This window comes from Natator depressus, chromosome 17 (genome assembly GCF_965152275.1).
Source record: "Natator depressus isolate rNatDep1 chromosome 17, rNatDep2.hap1, whole genome shotgun sequence".
NCBI classification, from domain to species: Eukaryota; Metazoa; Chordata; order Testudines; family Cheloniidae; genus Natator; species Natator depressus.
Genome location: NC_134250.1, coordinates 8,536,004 through 8,557,999, shown reverse-complemented (window position 1 = coordinate 8,557,999; position 21,996 = coordinate 8,536,004). Strand labels below are relative to the sequence as shown.

General features: G+C 43.3%; 1 protein-coding gene across 3 annotated transcripts in view; it reads right to left on the bottom strand.

The window, feature by feature from the left end:
* CUEDC1 (CUE domain containing 1) overlaps positions 1-21,996 on the bottom strand; it is an 87,521-nt gene that overhangs the window by 25,537 nt on the left and 39,988 nt on the right. For 2 of the 3 annotated variants that reach the window (XM_074974985.1, XM_074974983.1), the window contains exons 2-5: positions 16,401-17,044; positions 10,325-10,452; positions 3,528-3,654; positions 1,148-1,331 (exon numbers count right to left, since the gene is read on the bottom strand). In XM_074974985.1, the coding sequence (XP_074831086.1) occupies positions 1,148-1,331; positions 3,528-3,654; positions 10,325-10,452; positions 16,401-16,691 (730 nt within the window). In that variant the 5' untranslated portion in view covers positions 16,692-17,044. The remainder of the gene's footprint in view (positions 1-1,147; positions 1,332-3,527; positions 3,655-10,324; positions 10,453-16,400; positions 17,045-21,996) is intronic. The other variant, XM_074974984.1, reaches the window with a different exon arrangement.

Sequence of the window (21,996 nt, the reverse complement as noted above, 5' to 3'; positions counted from 1 at the left end):
GGTCCTACACCGTGTGTTGTATTTTGTGGTTTCTATTTGTTCACTTAAGCTTCACGCACCACCCATGTTTTAGCGACAGAGATTAGAGAAGCAGGCTGGAAAATGATAGTCTTACCATGGCAAAGGAGAGAAAATGAAAATCGTAAGTGAGCAGCTGATTTTCTGGCTGTGATGGACAGGAGGCTGAGCATTTAAATTAAGGCATTAGGATGAGCTGTCCCAAACCAAGAGTGAGACGTGTGAGTGATAAATACCATGATTGGTGAGATGAGCCAGACGGGAATATATTAATTAGCCTGTGTGTTCAGAATTAAAGTGACAGAGCAGAGAGGAAGTGGCTAGCTCATCATTCAAGAGACCTCAAGTTACCAAAACCACTGAACTTCTCCCTGTAGTGTCATCAGAAAAGCTGCTGAGAACAACTAGCAAGAGACACTAGACAGAATGTGATGAGAAGCTCTAGGAAACCCAGCAGTATTTTACAGTGACAGAGGTTACAATGCTAAAAGACTGAGGTGATCATACACCAAACCCAAGAAGAATTATCCTTTTTGTAGGCAGAGAGGGTTAAAAAAGGGAAATAATCAAAACAGCAATATCTGGGGGGGGACAAGGATGTAATGATAAAGCCCAACCTTTGGAGACCGATCACAGCTGATGGAGTGTTTTGTCTAGGTCTTTCAGAAGAGGGGTCAGAGGATAATGGATGAAATTCGTGGTCTCACTGAAGTCAAGGGGAGTTTTGCCAGGATTTCACCCAATGCTTCTATAGGTCTGATGGTCATGAAAGGAGTATTAGCTGGTGGGGAAGATGGAAGGACTTTGCAGAATTAGGAGAGCCATGAGGAAGACTATCAAGCCAGGCTAGCAGGAACAGAAAGCGCCCCTGCCATCAGCTCCCAATGGATCCGAGTCTCCACAGCACTGCAGCCTCAGCTTATTTACACCAATGCAGCGTAAGTGCAACGTGGGTGAAAAACGTTGCCATTGTGGTGTAGTTGCATTTTGCACTCATTTTGTATTTGTGTAAATGATCACACTCAGTGTAAGGCAATGGAGAACGAGGCCCAAGGGCTGGAAGTTGCAGCAAAGGAGGAATTCAAGCATATGAAAAGCATACACAGAAGTCTCTGAAATGGCTTATCACCTCTCTCAAGGGCCAGGAGAAAATCCCGGTTCCTCTGGAGCTCCTTCATGAACTCTTCATTTTGTAAGAAGAGCGCAATTCGCTCATCTTCCAGGTACTGTTTCCACTTCCTCTCTTGGTCCAACGAGCCCTGGGATCTCTGGCTGCCCTCGCCCGGCACAGTCTGATGGCAACTTTGTGAACTCTGGACAAGAGTATGACATAAAGGAAGAGTCAATGAAGGCCCTGAGAAGCTCATTACAGTAACCAGGTAGTATGTGTGACTAAGACGGGATTCAACAAAGCACTTGAGCATGTGTTTAAGTCCCAGTGGCTTCAGTGACACTGAAGCATAAGTGCTTTGCTGAATCAAGGTTTTAGCTCTTGTGAAAGGTGCTGGAATATCCACATTGAAGATTAAGATCCCTATCTATCAACAGAATCAGCACAGTTTAGACAACAGCAGGCTGTACTACCATCCTCTCTGTACTTCAGCCTTACCAAAGGGCTTCAATCCTGATCTTGGTTAAAGTGAAAATCTCTACTGGGAAAGGCAACTGTGAAAAGGGCACTCTCTTCCCCAGCATATTTGCTCCCAAGCAAAATCAGCAGCAGATATGCTGACTATATGGTGCATACATTTTTCCTTGGCATTTCTCAGTCAGCCCAGAAGAGCCAACTCAGCTGTGGGATAGTGAGCGAGATTCTCTTCCTCCTTGAGCATCATCAATAGAAGTGTTTACCAAGTTCCAATCAATTACACATGTACAAACTTACTGAAAGCAATCAGGCTACATAATGGGAGTCAATGAGGGGATAGTTTGGCCTGGCTTTATTGCTAGCGATGTGTGAAAAGGAAAGTACCCAGCTTGATTCTCAGGCTGAGTCTGCAGGACTGGCTAGTCAGGAGAAAAAGTTTGTGGTTTTTCTTTTTAACTTGGAATCTGAGAACATCTAATCTGGAAATCAGAAAGTCACAATAAACGTGGAATCCCATGAAACCATTTTTATAGTCAGAGCCTCACTTTAAATACAAGTATTAATTATTAGAGTTCTTCTGATAGCTAAATCAATATCAAACCAGGGCTGAACCTGGCTTTGACATGGGGAGAAGTGCAGAGTCTCTCGCGGATGGAAGCCGAAGTGGCACAGTTTTTATTTTTCCCATCTAACGGCTGAAGATGCAATTTACCATCGGACAAATTCCACTATCTGAGACAAACCCTAACAGCTTTTATCTCTCATTTTCCTGCTTGTGCATGTATCTGTGCATGCAAAAGGGGAAGGAGGAGAAACATTCCATCCAGTAGCAATCTCACCTGGCCTACCATATTTATCTGATTTGTAGCTGGTCTCAGAGGGCCATAAAAATCAATAGCCTACAATTCCTAAGGAAGGAAAAAGGCACCAGGACCTCTCTTCCCCCGGAGCCCAGTGAACAGGCAGCTTCCTATTCCCAGAGAGGTAATATAGCCTGAAAAGATGAAGCTCCAGGGCAATAATTTATGAAACTGTGGTAGATGTGCCTTCGGAGCCAAAAGGGAAGGGAAGAATCTAGCTGTCTACTTATAATTTAGCTCCCTTCATTGCATTTTCTGTCTCGCCTCTCCTAGCCTATAGGAGAGACAGCTTAATGTATGGATTTGTTTGCTTGTTTATATACATGTGAGTTGGGTGGGCAGAGAAAATACTGTGGGAAAGCTAAGTGGAAGAAATAAGCTTTGCATTTAGGTGTGCGAGTAGTTAGCTCAGTGGTCATTCTTGCTTCTTGCAGGAGACAGCTTCCTATTGCAGCTCTGGAAAGATGCATAAATTGATACACTGTGAGATGCCTAGCTATAGAGTTTTAGGACCATGCTAAGGAAGTATTGATGCCGAAGTCCAAAGGCAGTTCACAAACCCTAATTTATATGGCACCAGTGAAATGAAGCTTATCTCTGGCGTGGGAGGGCAGCAGCCAGCCAGTCTGCAACATATTGTATAATAGAGGGGGACAAGGGAAATTTTGGTCAGGGACACCCAGTCAAACGCCTACTCCTATGAAAATTGCCATGATGCATCTTGGAAGCCAGAGGGCTTGTCTATACTTAAGACACCACACCTGCTGCAAAGTTAAGGGTGTAAACCCTATAGGAGAAGGGTGATAGCTGAAATTTAAGTTCCACTGTGATATTTCTACAGGTCTGTAGAAAACTTGATTTTGGCGCATCTTAAATTTTGGGATGAATTTAACCTCACAGCATCACTAGGTTTTCACTGGAAATGCCCCTTCATGGTAATCTATGCACTGCTCAGTGGATCTACTTCAGAAAGATGAAGGACAGAACCAGCCCTGCTAGGATTTGAACTTGTCACCCTAAGAAGTCTAGGTGCTATATAGTTGAACACATTCTCCTCCCACCTGCACACTGTCCATCTGCTGGGGTAGGATGCGAAGAAAATCATCAGGAAGGTTGCCTAATAATGGTGGATTCCAGTTCCTGTACCGTCTGTGCACCTGAGGGCCACTGGAATTGGGTACATCAATCCTGTAGGCCAGGGAAAAAAGACACCGAGATGAGAAAGCAGTCATTTCAGCATTCTGGCTCACTCTGCAAACTCTAAGAACCCAGCTCCTCAAGGTGTGAGTGCCCTCAATTCCCAGTGACTTGATAGGAACTGAGGGCCAACCTCAAGCATCCAAAAAATCACATCAGCCATCATCCCCTTCCCCCAAAAGATCACAAGCTTGGCTTTAAAATAATTTTAAACTAACTAGTTTGGAGTTCTTTTTATTTGCCATTGAGTTTTTGAGCCTTTCGGTGTTACCACTTTTTCAGGCTTTCCTCTGCTGGACATTCACACTTTGTTTTGTTTCAGAGTAGCAGCCATGTTAGTCTGTATTCGCAAAAAGAAAAGGAGGACTTGTGGCACCTTAGAGACTAACAAATTTCTTTGAGCATAAGCTTTCGTGAGCTACAGCTCACTTCATCGGATGCATTCAGTGGAAAATACAGTGGGGAGATTTATATACATAGAGAACATGAAACAATGGGTGTTACCATACACACTGTAAGGAGAGTGATCACTTAAGATGAGCTATTACCAGCAGGAGAGCGGGGGAACGGGGGACAGGGGACGAGGGACGATGGGGGGGCCCTTTTGTAGTTTTAGTCAAGGTGGGCCATTTCCAGCAGTTGACAAGAACATCTGAGGAACAGTGGGGGGGGGGGGCATAAACATGGGGAAATAGTTTTACTTTGTGTAATGACCCATCCACTCCCAGTCTCTATTCAAGCCTAAGTTAATTGTATCCAGTTTGCAAATTAATTCCAATTCAGCAGTCTCTCGTTGGAGTCTGTTTTTGAAGTTTTTTTGTTGAAGAATTGCAACTTTTAGGCCTGTAATCGAGTGACCAAAGAGATTGAAGTGTTCTCCGACTGGTTTCTGAATGTTATAATTCTTGACGTCTGATTTGTGTCCATTTATTCTTTTACATAGAGACTGTCCAGTTGGACCAACGTACATGGCAGAGGGGCATCGCTGGCACATGATGGCATATATCACATTGGTAGATGTGCAGATGAACGAGCCTCTGATAGTCTGGCTGATGTGATTAGGCCCTATGATGGTGTCCCCTGAATAGATATGTGGACACAGTTGGCAACGGGCTTTGTTGCAAGGATAGGTTCCTGGGTTAGTGGTTCTGTTGTGTGGTGTGTGGTTGCTGGTATTTGTTTCAGGTTTTGTTACTCAAGATTCTCAGATAATGACACCAGGAACTGGGGTCTTAAGAAAATCATCAAATATTGTGAGAGTTGGCAACACTGTGAGAGTTATGCCTTAACTATGTAAATCACACCCACCCAACCCCACAAAGTGCAGCACTGCATAATTGCCCATGAGCGTTCCTCTGCGGAGGGGAGGAAGAGAAGAGAAGGGAGGTGTTTTCTTCCTTCAAACCCTCAAGCATAGGACCAGAGCTGAGGCAGGATACCAGACTTGATAAGCCAAGTGGCGTGACTGGATGTGGCAACCTGTAAGGGTAACATGAAGTGAAGTTTTGTACATTTCAGTCCCATTGAAAGAGGATGGAGTAACTGTTGACGGTTAGATTCCGCCAGAGGGTGAAGTTCAAGAACCAAATGGAAGTGACCCCTGCAGTGTTGTAATGGCCACTACAGAGCAGAAGGCACATCACTAACCAAGAAGTCCTTTGACCTGCTCTGTGCTAACCCTACCACCAGATTGCTTTGTAAGACTGGAAGTTGCCAGCAGACTCTTTTGCATGTCAAATCTGTCTGCTTCAGCGATGGGTGAACACCAGAGGCTTCAAATGGAACCTATGAATGTGAATCAACAGCACCCTAGGCATCACTATCAGCGCTGTACGCGGATGGCAGGCAGTCTAGGTACATGGGTAGCCTGTATCCTCAGCCCTTTATCACATTCTGGGTGCACAGGCCATGCCTTGCTCACCACTTCTTCTATCTTCCCCTATAACCACACTCAGATAATGGGACAGGGGACCTTCCTGCTCAGCCATTTCTTGCCTATCAGTCTGTTAACACTTTCATTTGCAATTTCATTTGGTCAATTCTTTCTGGAGTTCTGATGGGGCTGTTTGCCAGAGCATTCCCCAGAATCACAGAACGCAGACACAGAAGAGACCCATTAGGTCACCACGGCCAGGACTGTCCCTCATTCTATCTTTCCTAATGATTTATCTTGTTTAGTTTTAAACACCCTGAGCACTGGACCCCATTTCCTTGGGGGAGGCTATTCCACAGACTAATTGAACCCACTGCTAGAGTGGGGCTGTCTGCATTTCTGGGAGTTTGAAATTGGCTTCTTTTATTTTGCATTTTCTGGGGGAGGGGGTTTCTTCTGGGATCTTCATCTCCCCCCCTCCCTCCAAATCTCCCCATATGTGGGACAGGCTTTGCCTCTGTGTCAAGGATTTCCCCAATTAACAGCCTCCCAGGAGAAGTTATTATTTATCTGTCAAAGTCAGCATACAAGGTGCTTTACACAAAGCAAGATGCACTGCTCAAAGAACTGAATCCTTGTCCTGAAGAGCTAACAACCCACAGGCACCAAGAGGCAGGCAGAACGCTGAGAACAAACGCAGAGCGGAGTCTGGATGCTCTTAGTTATCAGGTTTCCAGGAGGTGTTTGAAGCTGGAGGGGCAGCGGGGGCCTGGTGTACGTTAATTGAGAGGAGTACAGGGAAGCTTGAAAGAAGGCACAAAGCTGGCAGGGGACAGAAGAGATGAGGAGGGAGGTGGGGAGCTCCATTCTTGCAGATTTTGTGCTGACGGGGAGAGAACATATTGCTTTCTCTAAGAGCTTAGGAGCTGTGGATTTTATTTTCAGGGCTTGCAGTGAAGCATAAAAGTCAGCGGAGGTGGCAGGAGGCGATGATGACTGCGTGTGAATGTTAATGTCTTCATTACCACTTACACACGGTGAAGGAAACAAATAAAAGCCTCTTGCCAGGCAACTCCCACTTTGGAACTTCCCTTTCAAACTCTGACTGTACCCATCCTGCAGAGGCACTGCAGGGACAGCAGGAGTCAGCCAGAGAAGAATCATATGGTGTTTGGGTTTGATTAAAGGAACAGGAAGAGCACGTTTCTCCCTCCACCCCCAGGACAATTCTACATCAGTGAATTGCATCACTTGACCCTCCACAGCCACACTCTCTAGAGGAGCCTGCTTCTCTTAAGCCAGCCTCCTTAGCAGCTGCAGATCTTATGGAACCGGCAGAGAAGTGGCCAACCCAACTACAGATCCCAGTACACAATGCTGGGTCAAAAACAGAGTGCCCCATGCCACCTTCACAGTGAAAGATGAGCGTAGCTGGATAAATCCATTTTGTAAAAACCTGGCGCAGCCCTCAGGCTCTCTGCCAATTGTCAAGGCTGCCCTCAGGTCAGTAATGTGTTGGCACCTCTACGCAGAACGTCAGGAGAACAGCCACTGGTATCCCCAAAAGGCAATTTCAGGGATACACTATATAGCAAACAGTTGTGAGGTTGCACTGATAAGCTATCTGATTATATTATATATATATATATACACACACACATATATATACATATACATACATATACATATATATACACACACACACACACACACACACACACATCAATATTATGCCTTATGGGGGAAAATAAGCTTTTCTCGCCTAGATGCACTGAAGAGCCTGTTAGTATATCACAGAATAATGGAAACTAGAGACAGAAAAAGACACCAAGAAATGTAATATATATTTAAGAGCCTTCACAGGGAGAAATACCAGCTACGAAAGGGCTTTTTCATCTGGGTCAGAAAGGCAGAACAAGAAACAATAGCTGGAAGTGGAAGCCAGACAAATTTCAGTTAGAAAACAGGCCACTTTTAGCAGCAAGATTGAACAAACTACCAAGGGAAGTGGTGGATTGAGTCTTCAGATCAAGACTGGATGCCTTTTGGAAGATAGACTTTAACCAAGCAAAGTTACTGGGCTCAATGCAGGGGTAACTGAAGTTTTATGGCCTGTGATATTCAGATGATTTAACGGTCCCTTCTGGCGTTACACTCTATGAAAACATATCAAATCCCGGGCCAACTGGAACTCCCCAATCATCACAGTGATACACATCCCATAGCCACTCAGAACATCACCGCAACAAAAGGAATAAAATTTGGATCCTCTTGCTCCAGAAGTCCAGGCCTCTTCCAGCCGAGCTAAAGGAGAATCTCAATGAGCTCTCAGCAGTATAGGGCTCATTACACCATTTAGCACTTTTGATTCCACCACATCTACTAGGTCAGTGGACAACTATTACAACTTGGACATACCTACTGGCCAGTTCATTTTAAGCTCGTCTAATCCACAGTACAATTTAGCAATTGCTCCTCTTCCTCTCATATGCAGATGACAGAGCTCAATGTCCAGGTTCATAAGCAAAGCATAGCCTCTGTATCACAGGAGGCGAGGGGTAAACCACCCTCCAGATGTTGGGTTGGCCACACTTCCACCACATGAGTTACTGTCTGCAACACTGCTCCCCAGTCGCAGCACATGGAGGAAATCCATGCCTGTATATGGTTGCGGCTACTCTGGATGAGCCAGAGCGTACCCTGTTGAGGCTGGTCCACGATCTACGATTAAGTGGACAAAGAGGCAGGTGCAGCGATGGACTCCTGAATTTACTCAGTGTGTTAGACTCTCTCTTCCACTGATGCTTCCACTCTGTAAGAACCTAGTTTTCAGCTGCCTGGTGGCACTGACCATCCATGCATGGTACTCCTCTAGAGCAGTGGGTGAGGTGCTTTAGCAAAGGAGTGTCAAGACATCAGCCACTGTCTCACACACCATCTGCAGGAGTGGGATTCCTCCCCTGAATGTAAGCAGATCTTGGAGTTGGCGCTGCAAGTTGTTTCCTGTTTGAAAATGGGGCACCAGTCAACCAGAAATGTAATAGGTTGATTTTCACCTGTCAGAGCTCTCCAAGCAGACTTGACGGTCATGGCATCTTGTCAAAGGTCTGCCAGAACGTACACTAACACAGACTGGAGTATAATTCAACCAGCCACTAATAATACAAGTGGCCAAATTCAGCTCTGTGTCGACAGCCTAAGCGTGGCAGCTTCACCCCAGACCATAGAGCAATTTTCAGTTGGAGCAAACACCAGGGACAGATGTATGAAGGACCAAAGGGTTGGCTCCACAGGAGGTTCCCAATAGTTTTCACATCAAGGTGGTACAGGAAGAGATCTTAATTTTCAGGTATTCCCAGGGAGCGTGGCATGTCAGGTTATGGTCGAGTTTTACTTCTGAGTATGTGACAACTGATTGCTAGGACATACTGAACAATGAATGAAGTCTGGCTTTAGTGCCCGAGGAATGCAGTGAGCTGTCTACATTTAAGGACATATGTGCTATTTCTATAGCCACCATCTCTGTTACTCTACATTTTCTGACTATAAAATCTCTTTGTTTTCAATGATGAAAAGCAATAGGCTCAATAAGAGAAACCACCTGCTGTTGTTTAGATGAAACAACAGCTCACCTCTTTTAGCTAATTTTTGACATTCCATTCAGCCCATGAGTTATTTTCTGGGCCTTTCAGCTGTTGAGTTTCTAGAGCCTTGCAGACATTTTCACCCAGCTGTGATCTTCATTCATCCCCTCTGGCTTTATCTCACCCAATCCTAATTAACTCTCACCAGCCAACTCCACAAGAGGCCAGCCAAAACGCAGCGAAGCACCATTTGTGCAGCCTCGGAATGTGTCTGGCGCATCTGCCTTTCAAAAACACTCAACCTCTGGCCAAAGCAACATGGTGAAATAGAACATATGACAGACAGCAGCGAGGACAGTGTATTGAATGGTGTGCAAGCCCATCTAATTAGCAACAGAGGAGAAAGTTTTCTAGGGGGTAGGCTGCAGGACAGTCTTTCACCCCTTCTGGTGGAACATTCCATCAAAACCTACTGTGACTATAGGAAGGGTGAAAAATTTTGTGCTGCAATTGCACTAAAAACTTTGCTCATCCAGGTTTTGATTTTGCGTCTGGCGCGGTTTAGATCCAGACCCATCCTGCTCCTCCTACAAAGATCAGACTCAAATATAAATGGTTCCAATTTTTGCTCTCCTGTCGTAAACACCCCCACTGAGGCAGCGAGGTTCCTGGAGCTGTCAGAAGCCCCATCACTAGTCCTTCGCGCTTCTCTTAGCCACCAGTGCCTCCTCCACAAGGAAGCGTACACAACATCATCACTAGCCCCAAAAGAAAGCAGCCTGGTGTTTCTGTTACCTACTAGCTTGCTTCATTTTTATGAACTGGCATTCCTGTGGGTTTGATTCACTACCATTTCAAGTTCAGCAATGCTCCAGCCTATGTGGTCCGGCCCTCTCAACTATCCCTATATCAGCAAGCCAGCATGCACAGCCTGGCATTCCCAAGCACACTCGGATATGGGTGGGAGACAAAACCTTTTGTTAAGGAAACAAATTCACTCTAGTCTGTAAAAGGAAACTATAGGCAGTGAGATAAACATGTTGAAATGCACTTGCTCCACCCCAACAGTATCCTTTCAGAGATTCAGAGTGTGACCCCAACACTAGCGGCTCCCCATTACGGTAACCCAGAACAAGCTTGCTCCTGGCTATTTCCTGCGAGACAGTGGACTCATGCTGGGTGGACTCTACGCTGTGGCTCTTACCTGGGAGGGGGGCTCGGTGGAGCTTGTGGATACTGCCGGTCAAAGACATGCATATCATAGGCAGGGGGCGAGTAGACGGGAGGAGGCTCTTCATCTGAACTGTCCGGTTCCAGCGTCCGCTCCAAAATCTACACAAATAAATGATGGAGAGAAAATAAGAAACCAGTCACGGGTCAGCAGAGGCGAGCCTGGACAATGCAAGACATGCCTAGGGAGGCTCGATCCTCTTCTCTCACATATACAGGTGTAAATCAGGAGCAACTCTATGGATGTCCATGGAGCTGCACTGGTGTAATGTCAACATGGGACCAGAATCAGGCCCATCACATATTTTACATCAGGCTAATGTGGGGGCTGCCAAACCCAGCAGTGTCCCTTTAAGACACACTGTAATAAATCAACGAGGAGTCCTTGTGGCACCTTAGAGACTAACAAATTTATTTGGGCATAAGCTTTCATGGGCTAAAACCCACTTCATCAGATGCATGGAGTGAAATAAATGTGTTAGTCTCTAAGGTGCCACAAGGACTCCTCATTGTTTTTGCTGATACAGAATAACACAGCTACCACTCAGAAACCTGTAATAAATCAGTGGGTGGGAAACTTGTAGTTATCAGAGATAACTTGACCACCTAGTGGAAAAATGGCTAGCTGAATACATATCATCTCTACTCCCTGAAAGGAAGGGGCAGGGATAACATCTCTCCCATCACACATGTTGTAATAAGACACCAGGACTCGGGGCCTCAGCTGATCAGTTATAGTATTTATCACTGGTGAAACTAAACAAGCAAGGCAGATACTGTACAAGCACCAGCAGGTAGGGTGGGTGCATTTCATTTTGGTTTTTAAGAGTGTGCAACAATTCTTGCGCAAACCAGGGTCCCAATCTTGAAAGGTGCTAAGCACTCAGGGTTGGATTCTCAAAAGCACCTCAGCCACTTAGGCACACCAGTGCCACTGAAAGACAATGAAGTTTGCACGCTTAAGTGATTTTTGGGGGGAAAAAAAAAAAATCCCTCCCTCAGAAACTTCTGACTTCTATGAAAAAAGTGAGCACCTTCCAGGATCGAGCAGTTGGCATGGCAACTCCTGGCAGGCTGCTGACTGTGGCCTTCCGTGCTGCAAAGTGCAGTCACTCCTGGTGTCGCCTTTATCTCTCTCTCTTATAACTCCCTCTCCTCACAGCCTAGGGAGAGTCTGCAGTTCACACCCCAAATGGTGTGGAGGTAAACGCGTTCTCCACACCTTTGCATTGCTCTGCACGTGCAGTCCTGCGCTGGGAACACAGACCCCGCAATGATGGCCACAGTGCACTGAATTGATTTTAAACACAGGCTTATTTTTCTCTGTTAGGTGCCCAGCTCCTCTATAATCTCTCTGGGGAGGAACATGACCAGGCAAGGAGCTGCTTCTTGACCTCCTCTAAAAGTTGATGCTTCCAGTGACTGTGTCTTTAATTTGATTCTAGATTTCTGCATCTCTCACCAGCAGCAACGTCACTTATGAGCTGCCACTGAAGACTAGGCATCTCGGTTCCAATCCCCATGATGCCCTCCAGGAACGGACTTCACAAAGGGCCTGGTCCAAAGCTGGCTGAAGTCAATGGAAGTCTTTCCTCTGACTCAGTGGGGTTTTGGCTCAGACCTCAAGTGCCTTTTAAAACAAACTGATCTAGCTGCATGCTTCACTGTTTGAACAGTGCACTCGAATGTGTGCCTGCCTGACTAATCAAACTGAAACCTGCTTCTGAACTTCTTGCATATTTTACTGATTGGCCTCCTGACCTACTTTACAAAACCCAGAGCACTGCATACCTTGACAACTAACATGCACCTGGGAATGGCTCTTAAACAGTTACTTGGTGCTAATGACTCAGTTCATTTAGTGCTCCTTTAGTGCAGAACAAGATACAGAATGTGAGGCCTCCTCTATGCCTAAAACTTAGGTCAATCTAACTACATGGCTCAGGGTGTGAAAAATTCACATCCCTGAGAGACATAGTTAAGCCAACCTAAGCGCCAGAATAGACACTGCTAGGCTGACAGAAGAATTCTTCCATCCACCTAATGACTGTCTCTCAAGAGGGTGGATTTGCTATAGCAAAAGAAAAGCTCATTCCATCACTTTAGTGTCTACACTACAACGCTAGAGCAGTGTAGCTGCCATGCAGACATAGTAGTACAGACATACCCTAAGGCCTGGTCTACACTAGAAAATGAGGTTGGTGTAACTATGTTGCTCAGGTGTGTGGACAATCCAGTTAAACCGACCTAACCCCTGATGTAGGCAGCACTAGCACCTCTTGGGGAGGTGGAATACCTACAGCAGCAGGAGAAGCCGTCCCATCAGCATATGTAACATCTTCGCTGAAGCACTACTGCTACACCGAGGGGCACTGGCTGAAGTATGTAGGAGAAGAGCCTGAACAGTGCCTGCTTGCACCATGCTTAGGACAGGGCTAAAAGTATAAGTTCTTCCTTTTCACAGGCGCTAATTTCAACCATAAAATTAGCTACAAAAAGAAATACACCTTGCTCACCAGCAAATTGCCATGTAATATCAGTGGGTATGAGGAGGAGTCCTGGACTGTTGTTAATAAACAATTTGCACTTTTACAGCACTTTACATTAGAGGATCTTATATTGCCAAACTAGCATTAATTGAGTCTTCCAACTTCTCCATGTGAAGTAGGTAAGTAAGAGGCCCATTGACTGTCAGTGGGATTTTGGCTCCTAAGTGTCCAAAGCCCTTTTGAAAATGAGATTTAAACCCCTTAATCAGTAGGCATAGGGCACAGGAATGCCTTTCAATATCTGGGCCTAAATGATTTGCCCAAGGTCACACAGTGATGTCAGTAGCAGAGCTAAGAAAGCATGCAGGAGTATGAATTCCCAGTCCCCTGCTTTAATCACTTGTCAATGTTACTTTGCTATAAATATCACCATGACACATCACGTCATTAGATGTCTATGCGGTTCCTTGGGAGGGGGGAGGTGAATGTGCACCAGTGGCAGCTCCAGGTGCAAATCTTAGGTATGTAATCCTCTGCAATTCTTCTCAGGGGCACATGCACTCAGAAAGGGCACTTTTAAAAGTGCTCCCCAGGCTTTGGAGGCCCCAGCTGGAAACAGTCCATGTTCTAGGGTTTCCCCAATGGACTTCATCTGGAAGATCCAAGGGTAACTGTGAACAAAAGGCAGGGACGTTTATTTTACTTAGATATTTTTTCTACGTGGGGCAATGTCCCAGGTGACCCAACGGTGGAATCACCACTGGAAAGACCAAGATGAAGAAGAATCAAAGAATGAGAAAATTTTCTTTTAAAAGTAGACAATTTGCAGAACACAGCCTGCTTTCTTGATACCTGATGCAGGCACAATGCAACTGGAGGCAGGAGGAGGAAGGGAAGGAGGAGGAGGATGCACATGATGCCTATAGCATACAGAATGATATGGTTAACAAGGATCTAGGTCCAAGTCACAAAAATACAGCTCCCTCCTGATTGCATGACTCCTATTAGAGGAAATTAGACCCCCAGCACATGCAAGGTCCCATTGCCTTGATGTTGGAAGCCACAATTCTCTTCTTAGAAATCCTTGTCTTGTCAGGTTGTTTTTAATCCATAAATAGTCGAAGAGCCTCTTGTAATCTGAAGCCAGTTTCCAGCTGCCCTGACACACAATCTGCCCTTGTCAGCTTTTGCAGGTAGAACTCTCTGCTCTGACTCTTCCTACCCACCCACCCACCGTTCTTTTCTTCCTACTTTTTGTTCCTATGAAACAAAGCTCATCAAAATAGAGTGAGTGGTTACACCATCAGAGAGTGCAACACAAAAACAGCCTCTTTGAAAAGCAACTGAAGTTTTCAGCCACATGCCTTTGCATTTTGCCACTCAACATGCCTTAAAAAGTTACTTGTTTGCAGAGTAACTTTTCATTCCAATGAGTCAGAGTTACATGCACGGTTTCCACTCTGATATGCGGGTTCTAGTGCATGCAGACCCAGAGAATCCCTTCTTAAACTACTTCACCATAGTTTCTGCACCTCACCATATGTTTTGATAGTATAACTGGAAGTAAACATATGAAGGCCACTAGATGTGTCTGTGTGCTTGCACAAAGTTCCAGATGGAGCATGTTCCCTGGTAAACAAAGTAGACAAAGCTGGAACTGAAGCTGCGTGGAAGTCTGTTTGTATCTTCAGTTAATAGCTTTTTCAATAAACACTTCCTGTTTCAGTAGAGCTCTGATTTTCTCTTGATACCCTGTGTCCCACCCACCATCCATCCAGTTATGGACTGGAAATCTGCTCACTCTGGCTAATTAGACAAACTAAATGGATGCCCCATGGAATTTCCTTTCTCCATCCTTTCCCTCATGCACTCATGTCATCATTTTCTACTAAGAGTTTAAAGAAAGTAAGTGTTGGGAGAACTTTAACTTTGTTTCATTTTTATTATTGACATCGGAACATACCGCTGTTTTTCTTATCAGCAGACATAGGAAAGGGATGGCTTGCTATGCCCCAGCACAGGGAACTCACCAAGTGAGACTTTATGTGTACATGTGATGGCCACTATCTTGGCTGCCACCAGGGATTGAACCAGACCTGAAACATGAGTATCTACAGCTCAAGGTGAAGAGACAGGCTCTATAACTGGGGGCTGTAACAGACTCACATCCTCTGTAAATAAGACACAGAGAAAGGTATACAACACACACACACTGAGCAACAGAGAAATCACACACTTCATGCCCACACAGGGGGAGGGAGAGCTGTAAACATGCATTAAGAGCAAACTAGACCCCCCATAACATTTAGATGCATCCTCACTTCACCATCTTGGTTTCCTTCTAGGTCATTAAGTATTAGCTATGCTGTTCCTAGTTACTTTGCTTCAATGTTTTGCCTTCTCTTTATCAGATCTTGCATTTGTCCTGCTTACAGCAAAGAAATCCTGATCATAGCTACTCTTCAATCTCAAGGTACATGAGGAACACGGAAATGAAAGAGCATAGAACTGAATACAGAGAATATGTTAAATACTTGTTGCTGACATTTCCTGTGACAATAGCATTGCAAAGCTGAGACTCTTTAGTGCACTTCTGCTCTGAAAACTAAGGCAATATGACTACTACTTACTCAAAGGATTTGCTTGCTTCCTTCCTCTTTAGTGACAAAGATTCAGTTAACTCAGTTCCAAATGTAGGGCCAAACCCTGGTGATGTTTCATGCTCTCAGCACCAGTGCTATTGGACCAGGCACTCTAACTGCACCTTCTCATGGCATATAAACAACGCAAGGGCTGCCAAATGTAATCAGCTTTGGTGATCACCCTCCAAGCTGCAGCTGAACCAATCACAAAGGTAAAAAAGAATGTTTATATTCCACTACCAATCCACCTAGCTCTTGAGGGACAACCTAAAACTTCAGAATACACTGAAGGTAAAATATGACATAAGAAAAGAGATTCCTTTAATTAATACACTGTCTGGATATTATACCATTATAATATACACATGTACATTTCTTGAATGAGCAGACACTTCCTAAATATATATATTAGAGAGAGAGAGAGAATGCACCTCAAAGAATGAAGTGCAGTGCTCCATGAACATGTACATAATTGTCAAGCATGCGAGTAGTCTTATTGACTTCATTGTATTCATACTCTACTGGAAGTTTAAGTGTGTGAAGTCAATGTATTTGCACTCAGGCACATGATTTCAGTGGGACTACTCACATGCTTAAAAGTTAAGTGTGTGCTCAAATGCTTTGCTGAATTGGAGCCTAATACAGTGTCTTTCATCTGAGGATGTCATGGTGCTTTAAAACGCTGGTAAATAAAACCGCACTGTAAAGTGGGACAGTATTATAATCACTATACAGGTGGGGAAACTGAAGTACAATGAGGCTAAATCACTTATCTCAGGTCACACAAGAAACGCTGATAACAGAACCCAGGAGTCCAACCACATAGTCCCTGTCTATAGACAAGAACTCCGATCCTTTTCCTGGATGCCAGTGAACAAAGCCCCCAACCCATGCAAGATGCGGGGGTAATGAACGTTACCTCTGGGGGAATACTGTCATCTGAGTCCGAGCTGTCATCATAACCACTGCCGTCTAAATTCATCTGTAAGAGCTGGTCAATGGTGGCGTCCACAGCTCCATTGTTAGCCCTCAAAACACATTCAATAATGTCATAATCCATATTGGGGAACATAGTCTTGAAATCCTCCATGGCCTGGTTGAACTCCAGCCGTCGCACCTGCCTGGTGGGCCGGCTGTTGTTGAGTTCCTGGGTGGAAGAGCTGTTCCTTGAGCTGCCATTGCTGCTGCTCCGCCGGAACAGGCTTGTCATTTTTGAGAGCTGTTTTTGAAAAATGTTTAATCTTTTAAAACCTGCTGTAGAAATTAAAAAAAAAAAAGAGAGAGAGAGAGAGAGACACTATAAATCCTAGGTGAGGAAGAGGTGGGAGGGGAGGGCGCCACCTGTCGGCTTTGTGGTCAAGAAGCTATATAGCCATCCTTTAGCACTACTGCCCAGTAATCCAGCACACAAAGGGGAGACATCCAGGATGCCTCAACAGAAGAGCAGGGATTGCTGTGCCAACATGGAGGGGCCTGGTTCCAAGCAGTTCTCCACTGGAGTCCTGTGCAGGACAGGTCTTCAGCAACACGACAGCCTCCTGAGACACTGGAGCATAATGTAACCTGGGAACAAGAAACAAAACACGCTTGGAACAGAACTGTGGGGAAAACAGATCAGAACTTTTTTTTAATAGAAAGAAAGGGGGTTTCGTGGAAAGATGTGGACTTCCCTCTAAATATTTCTGGAACTTTGTCAAAAATTATCTTGAAATCATTGAGAGAAAGAGAATGTGTGAAGCACCTGGTTTTCAGTAAATGAAACATTTCAAAAAAAGGTCAAGAATGTTTCTGATCAAAATTTTGATTTTAAAAAAATAAGTGGGGGGTGGGAAGGAGGAAAAAAATAGTGAAAATGGGTGCATTTCCAACCCTCTACCGGGAAACAACACAATTTAAAAAAAACAAAACAAAACAAACACCCTTTAGTTCTGACCAGCTCCATTCACAGAACACATAGGTCATTTACACTATGTATGTTTATTCTGCTTGACCAATAGCAAGGCCATGGGGCTTAACAAACAGTGTCACAGTTGCTAAAGACTGTTTGTACCTATTAGCTGTTAATTACCTATTAGCCTGTCACAAGGTCTAAGGCAGGAGACAGTTCCCAGGATAGAAGAGGACGCTGCATATATTAAACTAATTTAATAATTTTATTAAGATGATGTTAAAATAAAAAAAATGGTACAGAGTTTAAGAGCAGAAGTTTCTGGTTATCAGGGAATAAGGTACAGATTATCAAGGGGTGCAAAATTCGGTTTAGAATCAGATGGCATAAGGAATACATAATCTGCAATATCCCCGACTGGGGGTAAAAGGTTAACGGGTCAAAGTACAGACACTGAGATATGGGGGTATGTTGTTCATATAATGGCTATGTTCAGGTGTGGAGTATAATGAGTGGATACGATGATGAGGATGGATTTACCCTCATTTGGTGAGATTTAATATTCAGTGAATTTATGGTTCCAGTTCATATGGTCCAATGGAAAAAGTCTCTCGGTCTCTTTCTCATAGTTGATGCACTAATACTATATTCTACCTTAGCCACATTAAGTACAGATAATAATGAGACTTATCTCAAGTACCAAGCAGGAGTGAAACAAAGCTGGAAATGGGGCCTGGGTCTGTCAAAACTTTGGACGCATCTCTCCAGCCAAAGAAATACAACTGGTACACAGATACCACAGTAATGGGCATCAGTAGACAGAGAAATATACTTTTACCTCCTAGGCTGTGTCATAAATATAAAGGGAAGGGTAACCACCTTTCTGTATACAGTGCTATAAAATCCCTCCTGGCCAGAGGCAACATCCTGTTACCTGTAAACAGTTAAGAAGCTCAGCTAATCTGGCTGGCACCTGACCCAAAGGACCAATAAGGGGACAAGATACTTTCAAATCTTGGGGGGGGAGGAGGCTTTTGTTTGTGCTCTTTGTTTACGTGGTTGTTCTCTCTTGGGACTGAGAAAGGCCCGACAGAAATCCACCTTCTCCAACCCATCCTAATCCAAGTCTCCAATATTGCAACCAGTATAGGTAAGCCACGCAAGGCGGATTAGTTTATCTTTTGTTTTATGTGAATTTTCCGTGCTAAGAGGGAGATTTATTCCTGTTTTCTGTAACTTTAAGGTTTTGCCCAGAGGGGGATCCTCTGTGTTTTGAATCTGAATACCCTGTAAAGTATTTTCCATCCTGATTTTACAGAGATGATTTTTACCTTTCTTTTATTTTTAATAAAATCCTTCTTTTTAAGAACCTGACTGATTTTTCTATTGTTCCAAAATCCAGGGGTTTGGGTCTTTGATGATATTGTAACCAATTGGTTAGGATATTATTCTCAAGCCTCCCCAGGAAAGGGGGTGTAGGGCTTGGGGGGATATTTTGGGGAAAGACTTCTCCAAGTGGTCTCTTTCCCTGTTCTTTGTTTAAAACGCTTGGTGGTGGCAGCATACTGTTCAAGGACAAGGCAAAGTTTGTACCTTGGAGAAATTTTTAACCTAAGCTGGTAAGAATAAGTTTAGGGGGTCTTTCATGTGGGTCCCCACATCTGTACCCTAAAGTTCAGAGTGGGGAAGGAACCCGGACAGGCTGACTAGGCGGACCACAATTGTGTTTTTGTGTCTGTCAAGTCCTGGCTTCCAGTGCCGTTCTAACCACTAAGCCACACACTCTCCCTAAACAGCACAACACTGTATTTTCAAATATTTATTAACATTTCACAGCAACTAAGCAGACATGTTTATATGGCACTTATGGAAATGAGCACAATTATCTGCAGAGGGAGCTTCAGAGGGAGATTTTAAAACTGTCAAACATTTGTATAAAACACAGTCACTTGGATTTGCTACTGAGAAAGAGCAGTTCAGTGTTCTCATTCAGAACAAGAACCGCAAAAGGAACTGGCGTCACCACAGTTTGGTAACACATTGCTTTACTCCCCTTTCCAAGTCATCATATCTATCTTCTGGCACGGTTATAAATTCCTCTTTAATAAATCCCTCCTTGATACTTTAGAAATTCATGAGAATAACAGCTCTAAGGAGGAGGTTAGTATGCTTTAAAAAAAAAAAAAAAAAGGAACTACTGGATTCCCTAATCAAAGGAATGCGATAACTTCCAAGAGAATGTGTCCAGAAAAAAAAACAACTGTGCAGCCAATCATTCATATTATAGTAGCACACAGAAACCCCAATCAGTCATGGACTCAGGATTCTGATGTGCTACAAACACAGAACAAAAAGATGGCCTCTGCCCCAAAGAGCTTACCATCTGAACAAACAATAACGGCATTTTCTACCCCAAAGAGTTACAATCTAAATAAAACCATTCAAAATCTCCAATTGCAGTGTTATTATTTATAGATAATTAAGTGTCTCTCTAAACAGAGAAAGTAAGTAAAACCAACTTCGACAATTTCGAAACAGCAGATAAACACCTTGCAAATATGGCAAATCAAACATAGGGAAAAGTCACCAAATTCAAGATTGAAATTCACTTTAAAACATAAACTAGGACTGTCAATTAATCGCAGTTAACTCAAGTGATTAACTTAAAAAAATTAATCACGATTAATCGCAGTTTTAATCACACTAATAAACAATAGAATACCAATTGAAATTTATTAAATATTTTGGATGTTTTTCTACATTTTCAAATATATTGATTTCCATTACAACGCAGAATACAAAGTGTACAGTACTCACTTTATATTATTTTTATTTGCACTATAAAAATGATAAACAAAATAAACAGTATTTTTCAATTCACCTCCTACAAGTACCGCAGTGCAATCTCTTTATCGTGAAAGTGCAACTTACAAACATAGATTTTTGTTGCTGTTACATAACTGCACTCAAAAACAAAACAATTTAAAACTTCAGCACCTACAAGTCCATTCTGTCCTACTTCTTGTGCAGCCATTCACTAAGAGAAACACATTTGTTTACATTTACGGGAGATAAAGCTGCCCGCTTATTTATAGCATCACCTGAAAGTGAGAACAGACGTTCGCATGGCACTTTTGTAGCCGGCATTGCAAGGTATTAACATGCCAGATATGCTAAACATTCATATGCCCCTTCATGCTTTGGCCACCATTCCAAAGGACATGCTTCCATGCTGATGACGCTTGTTAAAAAAATAATGCATTAATTAAATTTGTGACTGAACTCCTTGGGGGAGAATTGTATGTCTCCTGCTCTGTGTTTTACCTGCATTCTGCCATACATTTCATGTTATAGCAGTCTCAGATGATGACCCTGCATGTTGTTCATTTTAAGAACACTTTCACTGCAAATTTGACAAAACGCAAAGAAGGTACAGCATTCAACCCAAAATCTGATCGGGACAAGGTCTGGAGCATGCTTTCGGAAGTCTTAAAAGAGCAACACTCCAATGCAGAAACTAAAGAACCCAAACCACCAAAAAAGAAAATCAACCTTCTGCTGGTGGCATCTGACTCAGATGATGAAAATGAATGTGCGTTGGCCTGCACTGCTTTGGATTGTTATCGAGCAGAACCCGTCATCAGCATGGACGCATGTCCTCTGGAATGGTGGTTGAAGCATGACGGGACATATGAATCTTTAGCACATTTGGCACGTAAATATTTTGCAATGCTGGCTACAACAGTGCCATGTGAATGCCTGTTCTCACTTTCAGGTTACATTGTAAACAAGAAGTGGGCAGCATTATCTCCTGCAAATGTAAACAAAACTTGTTTGTCCGAGCGATTGGCTGAACAAGAAGTAGGACTGAGTGGACTTGTAGGCTCTAAAGTTTTACATTGTTTTATTTTTGAATGCAGTGTTTTTTTACATAATTTTACATTTGTAAGTTCAACTTTCATGATAAAGTAATTACACTACAGTACTTGTATTAAGTGAATTGAAAAATACTATTTATTTTATTTTTACAGTGCAAATATTTACAATAAAAATAAACAAAGTGAGCAATGTACACTTTGTATTCTGTGTTGTAACTGAACCAATATATTTGAAAATGTGGAAAACCTCCAAAAATATGTATATAAATAGTATTCTATTATTGTTTAATAGCATGATTAATTGTGCGATTAATTGCAATTAATATTCTAATTGCTTGACAGCCCTACCATAAACAGATTATATAGCTCCTGCCTCTCATTTGGAGACACAGGGCCAAATTCATCTCTAGATTAACTCCACTGATTAATAGACTTACACCAAGGACAATTTTGGTCCATAATGTACATTTTCAAGGGCTTTTTCTTAATTGGCACGTGGAGAGTTCAATACAACTGTTCCAGAAATTATATTTAATGACAAAAGAACCCAAATCAAATTATTTTAAAATAAAAATGTCAGAAGGACCTTAGCAACGTCATGTAATCAGATTCAAAACCATTAGGCAGAGCAATAACCTCTTAAGTCACCCACGCATAACTGTTTGATTATCATGTATATGTATTATGCATGAAAGTTATGTTCCTTATACTAACCAATTCATGTTAGCAATAAAGCTGCAGGCTTTTAC